General features: G+C 39.8%; 1 protein-coding gene across 1 annotated transcript in view; it reads right to left on the reverse strand.

Moving 5' to 3' along the window:
- The window catches only part of FGD4 (FYVE, RhoGEF and PH domain containing 4), a 75956-nt gene that overhangs the window by 31501 nt on the left and 30760 nt on the right, over positions 1-13695 (reverse strand). The window contains exon 2 of the mRNA XM_009638658.2: positions 5314-5478. Coding sequence (XP_009636953.2) covers positions 5314-5478 — 165 coding nt within the window. The remainder of the gene's footprint in view (positions 1-5313; positions 5479-13695) is intronic.

The following is a 13695-nucleotide window of genomic DNA, read 5'->3' on the forward strand; positions in this document are numbered from 1 at the left end:
GCTTGCCCTACATTCCCTCTTCTCAGGGAGTTCGGAGAAGGTCTGGCAGAATTAGGCCAACGAGCGTCAGATAATTGTCCAAGCGCTGAATAGCTTGCTGCGCTGACAAAGGCGATGGGACAGCTAAAAAAGGCGAGAGAAGCGGGCTGGGAAAAAGCAGGACACGTAATTGAGCATGGGCACTGCCATTCCCTCGGGGAGGAAACGGAAAGAAAGGGGATGCTGCGTGGATTTACTGACCAGCACTACGCTAGTTTGTAGAAACACTTCTTGCTCTTGCGATAGATTCTGTATAACCGGCAGTCCTTTGAGTCCTCTTATTTAATGGCCTTGTACATCTCTTAAATTCTTTTGTACATCTCATAAAATGTTAATATCCTCACAAGGATATATTAAAACTACTAAACTTGAGGGAATTCATGTCTACCGATAAAGCTGAAGGAATTAGTTGGAAGCTATTTTTATGCTGGATCCACTGGGACAAAAAACAAATTCTAGGCCATTCTGTGGAGGTGTCGCACACTTTTGCAGCTATTACTGAACCACACCAAACACACACACCCCCACCCCCCCAATCTTAGCAGCATTTCTGTAGGGCAAGCACAAGGAACCTCTGGTCACACCGGACAATCCCACTACATTGAAAAATCCCTGTAATGTCTTCAGAGGAGAACTATAAACCAGCCAGCCATGCCAATTCACTAACGCAAGATGTTTTCTTCTTTACTCCCTATTACCATCTAACAGACAGTATTTCCCCTAATCAGCTGCTGCTGTAGCTACTGTAAATTTTAGAAATAGAGTAATGGGGAAAGGACAGTCACAAGATCAATGAAAAGAACAGAATCAGTAGTGTAAAATAAACCTGCAAACCTTCCTGTAAGGTCAACCTTGTTAACAGGGATTACAGAAAACAAATTCCATTAATTCTCCCCTCAATGTACTTCTGAAGTGTTCTGTTTTAATCAGATTATTTTGCAGTGTGCACACAGCAAGGATCTTAAAGGAAAAAAAAAAAAAGAGAAAAGACTGGCCTATTGTAATACTCTCTATAATACAGAGCTCTGTTTGAGTTTATAAATACTCTTGTCTCTATACTGTAGAATTTTGAGCTCATTAGGAGATATGAACTGCATATTCTGCCCAAAGAAAACCCCTCAATATACTCAGGTAGCTGCTACTGTATAACTCTAGCCAAAATACCTAATCAAGATTTAAGCTGCCGTACCTATTTGTGCATTCAACTTTGTACATATACATAAGGAAATGGGAGGTCATGCTACAAATGGCTCAAAAGGCGCAACCACCTTTGCTGACTCCAAAGCATATTTGCAAAGATAATTTCTCTCTTCTCTTGGGAGGTGTAATGTGTTCCATCTCCCTCTATGTGTTTAACTCCTTATGGTTAAAAATGCTGCTATGCTTTGATTCAATGAAAATACAGTTAAAAGTTCCTGTGGTAAGCAACTACAGCTCCCCTGGCTGAGTCATTTTTCATCACCTCCTTGCATGCTCCATCACCTTCAGGAAGGTCCAAAGAGCATAGCTACATAGACAACAAAGATTTACACTCATAAGAACACTACTAAATACCTAGTAACCTAGACTCAGCAGAAAGAGAGAAACAGTCATCTCCTCTTTAAGATGTACATTTCCATATTTTTATATCACATCACACCAAGAATCTTCCAATAATATATTAAGAAAGAAGACCAATAATAAATCAGATGTGCTGTTTTCTCTTATTTGTCTTCTTCCTGGAGATAATGTTTGGGATTTAGCAGTTTTATTGATAAAATAGATATTGCTACAAGTTTCTTAAAGCATCACTGAGACTGAAGAAGTCTAGCTAGAAATAGCTCTCAGCTTTAATTCAAGTCACCTTTAGTTGTAGAAGTTTCATTTACCAGAGAAGTACAGTCTACATCCCAGACCTTTAAGAGGTCTTTCAGCTTTTCTGAGCCCAGGGCAGCCAGTACCTTCAAAACCACAGCCTGTATTATAATTAACTTAGAAAGGAAGACAGGATTGATGCTACACAGCAGATAGTCAGCTAAAACTGACTGCTGAAGTCTACATGCTTTGTGTCCATACCATTTCACAGTAGCACAAACCAGGCCATCTTCCGGAGTGGAAAATCATCTCCAACCCAAACAAAAATGCCTCTTCAGCCTCAGCAGGAGATTCACAAGTACTCCCTAAGCACTCATTAGAAAAATCTAAATGAGCAACTGATGCACAGTCTTGAACTAACAAGACACTTCACTGCTTTGAAGACATGTTGACATTTCAACACATTTTCTATCCTACAATAAAACTGTCTGGTACTGACAACAGTTTCAGTGCCCAGTATTTAGTAATTTAGCATCATATAAAACTCATGCAAGAGGTTCAAAGAGCAGGGAATAAAAGAAACTAGAAAAAAAAAAAATTATCAATTTGTACATGTCACTCCACATGCATTCTGCTATTGCTAGGTTCGGATCCCTGCTCAAGTATTTGTAGGTAAGGGCAAATTTCAAATTATCTAACAATTTGCTTCATCTCTCGTGCATCATATTTGCCTTGGAACTCAGTAGCGTGTTTTGCTATTTGCACTGGCTACCTCCGGTCTAGATTAGTCCACTTTACCAGGGAATGCACTGCATTGATGCAAAGGCAAAGCACCATATCTCACAGCTGGTACAGACTGCGACTGCTTTTCTCCGCCGTCTTGATTTCTTTGTTTAACTCCCTCAACAGCCTTCAGTCAGTTTCAGGCTTTGTTCCAAATTTGCAAAGATTTTCATGAATCAAACTTTACTCAACACAAAAATCTGATGTATGAATTGCTAAATTGTTGATGGAAGGAGTTATTGGGGAACCAAAACTGCTCTTTTACTGTCAGTCCATCTGAAAGTTTGTTTTCTCCTTGAAATGAATGAAAATTAAAATAAAGAATTTTATATTGGATTCTGTGCAGAAATGTATTCACTTCACCTAGCTATCTTGAGTGATCTGTTTCCAAATATTTAACCTGCTTCTCAGCGACCAACTACAGACAAAACAGGCTCAGAGTCTGGGGTTCGCTTCAAGTGCAAGATTTTGGACATTTTTCCTCTATATTAAAGCCCTATTTCCTCTGTTGAAGCTAAGTTTACTAAAAATAGCTGTACCCACTTGTAACACAACCTCAAAGTCATCTTTATATATCTCATTTTAATTATATACATTTTGGTAGGTTAGATGAAAGACATTTTGCACTTAGTTCATCAACAAACAAATACATTGGCATTACAATTGAGGTCTGTCACTTTGAAAGGACACTTAGTATTTGCATAACTAGAACAACAATTTGGAAAAACAGTTCCTGATAATATAAACCAAAAATGTTTCTGTACCTACACATGAAGAGCTTTTAAAAAAAAAAAAAAACCAAACCAAACCAAACAAATTAGCAACCACATTTTAACCAATAAGCTAGAGCAATTTAATTTACTTGGCTCATTTGGACTCCCAAATGCTTATCTCATTCAATCTATTTTGTTTTGCTTCAATTAAATAAAAAGGCCAAAAAGATACGCTATATAACTTCAATATGATGCACATATTTAACAGAAATAAATGGAGAAAGACATAGGCCCATGAACAAAGCAGACACAAAATACTATTTATAACAGTATTATTGAATATAATCTACACAGCTGTATTTCTTCGACTACAGCGCTGTTCCTGGCTATGCCACATTTTGGAGCAAGCAATTTTGACAAACACAGAAGTCATGGCTAGGGAAAAAGCAACAACAGCTGTGTAACTACTCGAATGAATGGGGTCCGATAATATCCAACTCCTAATTTATCTAACAGCTAAAATTTATAATAAGTGGGCTGGCTTTGTTTTTGAAAGGCTTAAAATCTTTTTATTGATTGCCCATTATCTGTTTTTCCATTAATAAATTTCTAAAATATTTTCCTTAGGAAGAACGTGTTCTTTTGTTAACTTAGCTTCAGAGAACACATTTCAGAGACCTACGAATTGGTGCAGAAAGACTGCCTGGATAAGTAATGATTACATATGACTGATAAAAACATCTTAGTTTAATGAACAATACTGGCAGAAGTTCTATAAAAACAAACAATACAAACTCCACAGCTTTATTTTGCTCTCATTCTCCCTAAGCAATCAAAATTTTCTTGACAACCCAATAAATTTCTTCCCTCCTTAACTCCAAGATGGACTCGGGACTGATGCAAAATTCTTTAAGATGGATTTTCCCATTAATTGAGTCACAGGTTGTTAAATCCACTACATGATGAGACTATGTTATTCTAGTTTCTATATGTGATTTAGATGTGATCTAGTTTTCTGTAAGTAATTCTACTTTCTGTCATATCAGCACTGTGTCTCAGAATCCAACTCACTCATTAGGATCACTATATCAGTCTAAAAATCACTTTTTTTTTAACTTTTGAGATGAATAAAGTTCCTGTTGCATGTCACTCCTAAAAGACATCAGTCCAGATTTGCTTTGAATCCAAGATTTCCCGAACATACTGACTCTGTTGTGATCAACCTCAGCAGAATCATCAATATTACTTAGAAGACCACATAAAAAGATGGTTTGAGGTTTAGATATCTAAAGTCAACATGTCAGTTGACCTATTTATCTTCTAAAAGTGAAGATACAATTTATGGACGGAAAGAAGGGAAATCTACCTCTATTCTGCAGACAGTATTGGTCAGCTTTTACTGCACAAACACAGGTTTCCCATCTTTCCACATACTCCTGCAGGAGGGCTCCTCTCGAGCTCTGCTAGAACCCCAAAGGTCCTCAGTATCTTCCCCACCACCCCCGCCTCAAAGCCAGCCTGCCAAATACTCCCAATTCAAGAAGAGTATCAAAACCTTCCAGCTCAAATACAGTAATCCTTTTGAAAAATAAGTTCTGGCAATAGTTGAATACAAACAAGGGTCTTACACACGTTCTCCCATCTCTGCCTACTGACCACTTCTTGGGCAGAGAACAAATTTAACGCTTGCTGCCTCGCAGTCAAGTGCACAGCAAATTACTAGACATTTGAGATAGAAAGTGTCACTAGACCTATGTGCTTGTAATGTATTAGTAAGTCCAACTTTACTTCTGAGAACCTTTTTCAGAAAAATATTATCAGACGTTAGAGATGCATAAAGCATTTACAGAACATTTGTTTTTCAGCAGCAAGTTTTACCCCACTATTTTCTTCCTGACAAATGACAGTTCTTTCAGTGATCTATTTCTCTTGAAATCCGAGATGAAGAACAACATCCCTAACAGAAATATTTGAGACTACTTACCTTGTGGCTTTGGATTTGAAGCTGAACGTGGGGACTGTTTGACTGGCACACTTCCATTTATTCCCTGAGCCGCTTCATTGTGTACATTCTGCTCAACTAGCCTGGTTGTGGCACTCGCTGTACAGGATCTAGACAATATTAAGGACTTTGGACAGATGCTGCTGCCTGAAAAACAAATACATACAAAACCCCAACAGTTAGAAACAGTATTAAACATAAGGTAGAATGACTATAAATACATTTAAGTGCTAACACTTGTCTACAGAGAAATTTAGAATATTTGTCTTCCCTTTAAGAGTGTCGCATCCTAAAAAACACAGTTTGCCTTTCACTGAAGTTTATTATGTTTAAAACTTGAAAAGCTGGATATAAAAAAAAGACTTCCACCATGACTAGTCTAAGCTCTTCTACAGAAATATTACAAGTCTCTATCAGACTTTTTCCTACCTGAATTATCAGTGTGCTTGTTCAACGGAAGAACTACAGAAAAAAAACCATTTTTGTTCAGCCATTCTTTTTCTGTATTCAAAGTGTTCACAAAATGCTATACATTCAAAAAGTTTATTTTATTACGGAAGGTATCATCCAAAAATTAGCTAAATGTATTACAACTTTTTTTGTAGGAAAGGGTTCCTATTGTAAGTATTAAAGAAGAAAAAAAAAATAGCAAAGCACAAAGCCAGCTGACTCTTCTATTCCATTTCTTCCTAGCAGAATGGAATTTATTCTGATTAAGAGGATCAATATGCTACTATCGGTAAGAAATCTGGAAGAAAATATAAAGAAAAACATTCCAACAACATAAACTAATAAAAGCACATATTAGAATATGATTACACAAGCCTGAACCATGCAGTTTTGGTTTGGGGTGCGAAAGCAATTGGTTCTGTAAACACAATCAAAAACTTGAAATAAGAATATGAAGAACCTTGAGATCTCACTTAGGTCAATATTCATTCATCTCTGAATCCAAAAAAATCCAAAATCTTTGTGGGGAGGAGCAAGGGAAAGCAGGAAAACCCATTTATCATTTATTGCAGTGTTGTCATAATTCTTCATTTTTAATAGAATGATTAGGGTAGAGTTTGGACACTTCAGTTTATTGTTATTATTTTCCATCATTTTACCTTTGCTTGCTTGTACTAGTAGAAATGCAAACATGAGTGGGGTTTTCTTTGCATGTTTAAAAAAAAAAAAAGAAATAAAAAAAGAAGGCATTTCGCAAACCCACTCAACCATTTCATAAGGTGATTCTCTGATATCTTCTGAGCTACAACTGGTTTGCAGATTCTGGACCATCTGATATAATCCATCTCCCTCTCCCATGGCAAAATTCATCATATCACACCATTCCTAGCAAGAGCCAAGCCTGCTCTTAGAATGGCAATGGAAAGAGATGCCATAGCTGTTGCTCAGCTCTGCTTAAAGATTCTTCAACATTTTCTGGATTTTCAAGTATTTATGCTTTGTTTCCTTTTAAACACTGAAGTAACCCTACACCAAGAAGCTGCCTCTACAAACATTGAGACTTCCAGGGGTCCATGGGGAGATCAACAACCCACGCCACCAAAGCACCAGTACTTGGATCACAACGCATGCAAGACACCCGCAGCTGCAACATGGCATCTTTCCCTCTTCCATTTAATTCAATTAGCAAGGAACCTCCCAAGAACGTAAAGGTGGCTGGTCCCAGAACAATGTGGATAATCTAATGAGGCCCACCACATACGGAAGCTTCTCAGACATTTGTGATTATACGCAGACATTCCTCAGCTCTGTTTCCTTGGGTATCGCTCCATACACAAAAGGTTGTATTGTACTACAGCAGTGGGAGCTCTGTCCCACACCAGACCTCAATGAAGGTACCCTAAGTACCATTTCTGTCTCTCCTATGGAGGTGGAAGTACTGAAAGCTCTTAGACGGGCCAGGGTGATGGTAGAGGGGTTCATACCAGCAAGTCTTCCTTGTCTCCATCAAAGAGCCGACAGGCTGAATTTCCCTCTCCTACAAAATCCCATACCATACTGCAGAGTTTACACTCCAGTTGGGGAATCCTCAATTCAGAAACAAATTTGAGAGTAACTCCTGCAGGATCAGTACAATGCGCAAGTCAGGTAGGCAACTGCACATAATTTATCAATCTACATTCAGTTCACTCTTATAACTTTGCAGTGAGGGTGAAAGTGTGAAATCCTAGAGCTTTCTGAAAACTATTTTGCCTGCAGATTTGACAGCTGATACGCTTCAAAACCTTCAACTCCCCAACCACAGCTCAGTAAGGGGCATTGCTGCTGTCAACTGTTCAGGCCAAGGCTGGAAATCTCCATCAAAATGGTGCCTTATTTAGCAAAAGGATTCCCTAAGAAAACAAGGTACTGCTGGAGTTAGAATAGGAACTTATTTTACATACGCAGCTTTGTCAAGGCACTTACTGCTGTTTAAGGTTACCACTCACAATCAATTTAAGCCGAGGCAGATGCAGAGCTGCTGTGGAGAACAGGGCAGCTCTGTGGCCTGCCACTCCTCCACCCTCCTCATCACCACCTGCTTCAACTTCTGCTTCTGGCTATTCTTCTCCCATGCCAGCACCAGCACTTGCTCAACCACACAGTGAGATGAGCAGCAGAAATGATGCAGTTGAAAGCTGGAGTTCAATTTAGATTGGTTTGACCTCATGGGCCAGCCCAGAACTCCTGCTGGCACCAGGGGACAAGCCAGGAATATGGCTGGAAGGGGACAAGACAACTCCTCTCAGAAGCAGCCAATACTTAGATCAGTGTGAAGCAATCATTTAAATGCAACCCCAGTCCCTCAAGCAGATAATCAGACTTAGATGCTACTTGGTTTACACCTGCACAGCATTAACACAAAGTCCAGCAAAACCAGGAACAATGGGAAACAAACCTTTAATGTAAAAACATTAGGCTGCTTTAAGAATTGGTTTGGTTTTCAGCATCCCATGCCCCCCACCAGACTAGCAAATATTAGTTGCATTCAGTGGGCAAAAGCCATTTTGTAAAGCTCATCCACTGTAATACAAAACCGTAACACAAGCAACAGTAAAGATTGCTTCTCTGTAGCGGGATCTGTTGCAACTGCTTATGAAAAGCAAAAGCTCCGAGAGGCATTCCGACCCAAGATGTGCTCTGGCTTCGTATGCGTAACAGCCCTGCACACGAGAGGTGCAGGGAAACAGAATGTCTTCAAATTTATTATTGTTGTATAAGCCATTACACAAATTATTCATCCTCTCTGGAAGCTATCTTTGCTGAAGGTGGGACGTGCTACAGATGTTTAACCTCCAGACTAGTAATTCTGTTAATCACAGCCACGTCAGGATGAACAGCTTTCTTCACAGGTAAAGCCAGAATGGAAAAAAGTAATGGAAGTCTAGCCACACCATACTTCTATACAGAATTGAGCAGCCAAATTCTCTGGATAAAAAGCATCCTTTAACATCCCGGAAGTCTGAGCCCTGGTTTCTAGCCAGTGGCAGATATTGCCTTCCAGGTGACATAGACAAGAAAATTGTGGCAGAACTATAGGAATTTTCACCATAGACGTGTATCCAGTATATTGTATGCAAGTGTATTATAACAAAAGCCCAAACCACGTAATTTTCAGTGCATTCCAAAAAATACCAAACATTTGCTCCACAACCAGCAGTGTGCATTTCAGTAGGGCTGCTCAGTTTTGTCCATTTAAATAAGCAGTAACACAGCCTACCTTTTAGAAATACAGTTGTTGCCCTGTAAGTACAACTTAAAATCCCATTCCATATGCAAAAAGTCAGACATGCTGCAAAAACCTTCAGCTTTTACTGGGCTGAAGTAGATTCCACTGTGATTATTTCTGACCTGATGAAGAAACACCTGTATGCTACTGCTATTCCTATGCACTACGACATCTGAGAGATTTTACTTGAAGTACGAAATGCAATGCACAACAAAATACTACCAGCCAGTCACTGTGTTCACTGGCACCTGATTAATACCACCTCTTATAATTGGGGATGATTAAATACACTGAAGAGGAGAGAAAGGTGGGGAATGATTTTAAAAAAAAAATTTAAATGGGGGCAGGCAAGAATGTAAGCGAGAAAGAGGAGTTAATAAATCACTAGCAGAAGAGAGAAATAAAGACTGCAAATTTGATAAGCACTTAATTATTTTGCTTATCACCTGCAAGGAAATGAGAAGCTAGAATGCTTGCAAACACACTTGCATCTGCAAGAATGTTTAAAGCTAGGCAATGGATTATCTATTTTTTCAGAGCATTCTAATTAGAAGTAACTTGGAGCCATGAACGTTTAGGCAAACATAATCAGCCAGCTTGGAATACCAGTAACATGAAAAAAAAAAAAAGGCTTATTTCTATTGACAAAAGATTAAACTAAGGTTTTAAAATTGGTTAGGTCCTCCATCAGCTTCAGGAAGACAATCTCAACACCACTAGGTCTTCTGTTGTATTTATTTTCAGTCCCGCTTATAGCACACATAGCACCACCACTGTTCCAGCACTGTCTAGTTTTTACCGCCACTGTGATCCTACCCTTGATCATACATTCTGAATGAAAGAAATGCAGCATTTCTGGGTGTAACCAAGGTCTGTTCTCTTGTGACTGCCAGGAGGAAAATTTAAGTCTCAAAATTATGTCTCTCAGAATTATATAGCTATGCATTCCTAGTGTGTTAAGTCCCAAGAACACCTGCCATAATGGTTGTGGTCTTGATGTTCTACTGCTAGATCTTTTCATGCAAGATCAATGCAAAGCTTCACCCTTCCTACTCATCCCTAGACACCTGTGGAGGTTCAGCTAACAGTCTACCAAAGCGTTGGTTTAGCCACAGTAACCTAGCTATACCAGCCTCCTGATCAGTTCAGAACAGTGTTAAGCAGCACTGACACTACCAGAGACTACTTCAACCCATCCGCTTAACTCAAACACTGCAGGAGCTGCAGCAAGGCCAAGACAAGAGTGAGCAGCTTCCTGAGCACAAACAAGGCGGCAGAAAGCGGCCTCTCACCCGGGCAGTTACAACAACAGATTTGTTGAGGCCTGAGCAGGAAATCTAGTAAATCAGGTCATGGACTTTGCCCACAGTTGTGTCCAAACCTGCCCTCAAAACCAAGTTTCTAGTAACTTGGTACCTATCCTTCACAGGCTTCACCTGCTTGTGAGAAGAACAGACACGTTACTCGGAGGCTTATACTGCTGATGCATACCCAAACACATTTTAAGAACAACTGCACTAAGCCCAAACTATTTACAAATTAGGAGTATGGAGGAGCAGAGTAGTCTGGGGCCCGAGATTCTCTCATAAAAAGAAAAAAAACCTACCTTCCTCCAAATTCTATTAAATGCTATGAAGTTAATTACACGTTTGTGTTTTGATATACCTTCACTTCTCCCATCACAGTGGTGATAGAGTTGTGAATGCTTTGCAGCTGCAGAATAGTTCAAAAACTTCATGCTGATACTCTGTTCTGTGCAGATGAGCTCTAAAGGTTGAACACTAGTCCAGCCTTTATTGTGGTGAGCCGCTGCTGAAATACTGCGAACAGTTGATAACCCAATGCTATAAAAAGAGGGGGGGAAAAAAAAAACACCACCATTTTTGCTGAAGTCAGGAGGGCTGTCTCTCTGAAGAAATTAGTTTTCTTTCTGCAAGAAGTTGCTGGCCAAAAAAATAAAAGGCAAATATCAGAAGATTTAGAGTTATCTTTGAAAAGTGGAACCTTGGCAAAGCGTAGGGGACAGGTCAGGCTCTATTAAAGGATTAGTTCAGATAGATACACTGCCAAAATGCAAAAATGGAGGGTTTTTTCTTGCAAAGCTATTCTCCAGACACAAGTAAAAATATTCTAGGTTTAAGAGAAGAAGGTAGACCACTTTCTAGGAATAATGAAGATGTAAAGCATATAAGGCTATTATTTCTCACTGCATGGGAACATTCCCTAGAACTACCAAACAAGTATTATCCTCCCTTTCATAGCATTAATTGCATGGAGTAAATAAATCTTCAAGTAAATACGGTAGGTATAAATTGTAGATAGCAAAGAGTGTATTGATACTGCTGTTTTAGTTCAATTACCCCTGTAAATGCACTCACAGCATTTGATGGTGAAGTCAAACAGATGAAACAGTTCTGAACTTAAAACTGGCAGGCCAAACACTTGCTATACAATACTTGCCAAGAACTAGAAAATATTCAGCTTCTTGGTAGATACACTACCTTACAGAGCAGAGGTTTCCAAACTGTGGTATGCATAACACCAAGTATGTGAACCACCTCGAACACCACACAGAGCAGTAATAATACTTCAGCAAGTTTAACTGTGCACAAGGCAAAAAATATTCTAAGAGGAGAAACAACTTTAACTTTTGAAATAATTTCATTTCTAATAAACTAAGGTGGGTCATGCAGTGCTTCAGTGATAGAACCCAATTCAAAGACGACACATACCTGTATCTGCTTGGTTTAAGATAAAACATTACCACACTGGTTTGGTTTGTGGGTATTCCCAAGACCCAAGCTTTCAATGTTTCCTCTCCCATGTTTTGTCAAGCTTTATAGTTGTTCTGATTGGAAGAAAACATGCACCTTGCCCGCAGTAACTTTCATTTTTAGACTGAAATACAGCTTATAGTAACCGCTTCTAAAGAGCTACAGTTTGCCACGTTACCAGCTACAGATGCCACTACATTTAAATAGGTTACCTGCTTTGAGATTATAAAGTCCAAGCTTTAATAGGAAGCACTGAAATAGTAACAAAATAAGATTTAACATCAATAATCTCCTGATTGTGGTCTCAGTACAGCATACATCATGCAAAGTAAAGGACAGAATGGTGAATTTCATATTCCTTTACTACAAACGTCCTGCCAACACTGGCTACAGCAGGCAATGTGCCTTAGCCTGTTGTCCCGTCTGGCTGCGATCTTTGTTCTTTGGGCTCTGATCTAACAGTCATTTCCATGCAGGCAGACCTGTGCATCTGTTGTGAGCCTTAGTAAAATGAGTAAGTCAGCAATTAATGGCATTATCTTTCAACATTCGTCTAAATTTTGGATTAGCACAATAACATAATATACACTGCTGGTGCTGTTCCAATAAAGCCAAAAGCACTGTACAGTTCAAATGGCTTTTTTTCCCCCAGAGTGAGCTCAAAAAACTATTTCCTTAGAAGTAACCATGGTTTCTCCACACCACATGCACTGATTACAGTACATTCCTCATCAGAGAGGGCGCATTCTGGAATACGGCTATGCAGCATGAGGGAAGGGAATGCAATTAAAAAAACAAACAAACAAAAAAACCCACACACTACCTTCAACATGTGGGGTCTTTAAAAATCAAAGTTAATTTGACAGAAGTCCAAGTGGTATACACTATGAATGTTAAATAGTCGTGTAAAAGAAAATGGAAAAAGAAACAGTGAACTGCTTTTTAAAACTGTTTTAAAAAGCGTATTTTGAGACTTCTGAGAACAAGCTCCCCTGCAGCCACCATCTTCTACACCTTCCCCCTGCTGGATTGCTGCTTTCATACTGTTGTCTACAGTCTAGCAGTGCCACTGCTCTCTAGTCACCCAGTTTTTGGAGGCTACCAGTGGCAAAATCAATGCTGAGGCACCTGAGGGAGATAGGAGCTGGAGGGGTTACTGATGACCACAGGAGTGGAATTACAGAGCACTGCTCACAAGACAGGTTGCGGAGGCTGCAAGTCACAGAGCTGACGTGTGACAATCTTACTCCTGGCCATTGCTGCTGTGTTTTTCCACTTGCACCCCTTCCCCCACCACAGGGAGGGCAGGAAGCAAGCATTCAGGCCTCGCCACTGACCGAGCAGCTGCTTCAGCTGGCAGGACCTCCAGAAACCTGCCACTGCTGCTCCCCTGGCCGCAGGAGCAGAGCTGCTGGAGGGAGCCGCAGCACGAGCCAGCTTAGGCTGAAGCACACCAGCCTCTCCCTTGACTGGAAAATGATGGTTTAGAAGAGGCTGCCAATGTGCAGCTTGTGGTTTGAAAGTAGTAGCTTACGACGGAGGTCCTCCGCCAAAACCTCAGCATCTCATGACTCAGGAAGAAAGGGAGAGTTTACCACTTTTGGAAGAAGGGGCAGGCAACTCTAGAAGAGTACAGGGATCTCGTTAGGTCACATAGAGAAAAAATTAGAAAGGCAAAAGCCCAACTAGAACTCAACCTGGCCACTGTTTTAAGAGGTAATAAATAAAGTTTTTACAAATACATTAACAGCAAAAAGAGAGCCAGGGAGAACCTCCATCCTCTATTGGATGCAAGGGGGAACATTGCCACCAAGGATGAGGAAAAGGCTGAGATACTTAATGCCTTCTTTGCCTCAGTCTTTAATAGCCCAA

Source organism: Egretta garzetta, unplaced genomic scaffold, assembly GCF_000687185.1.
Source record: "Egretta garzetta isolate BGI_Z169 unplaced genomic scaffold, ASM68718v1 scaffold180, whole genome shotgun sequence".
Classification (NCBI taxonomy): Eukaryota; Metazoa; Chordata; class Aves; order Pelecaniformes; family Ardeidae; genus Egretta; species Egretta garzetta.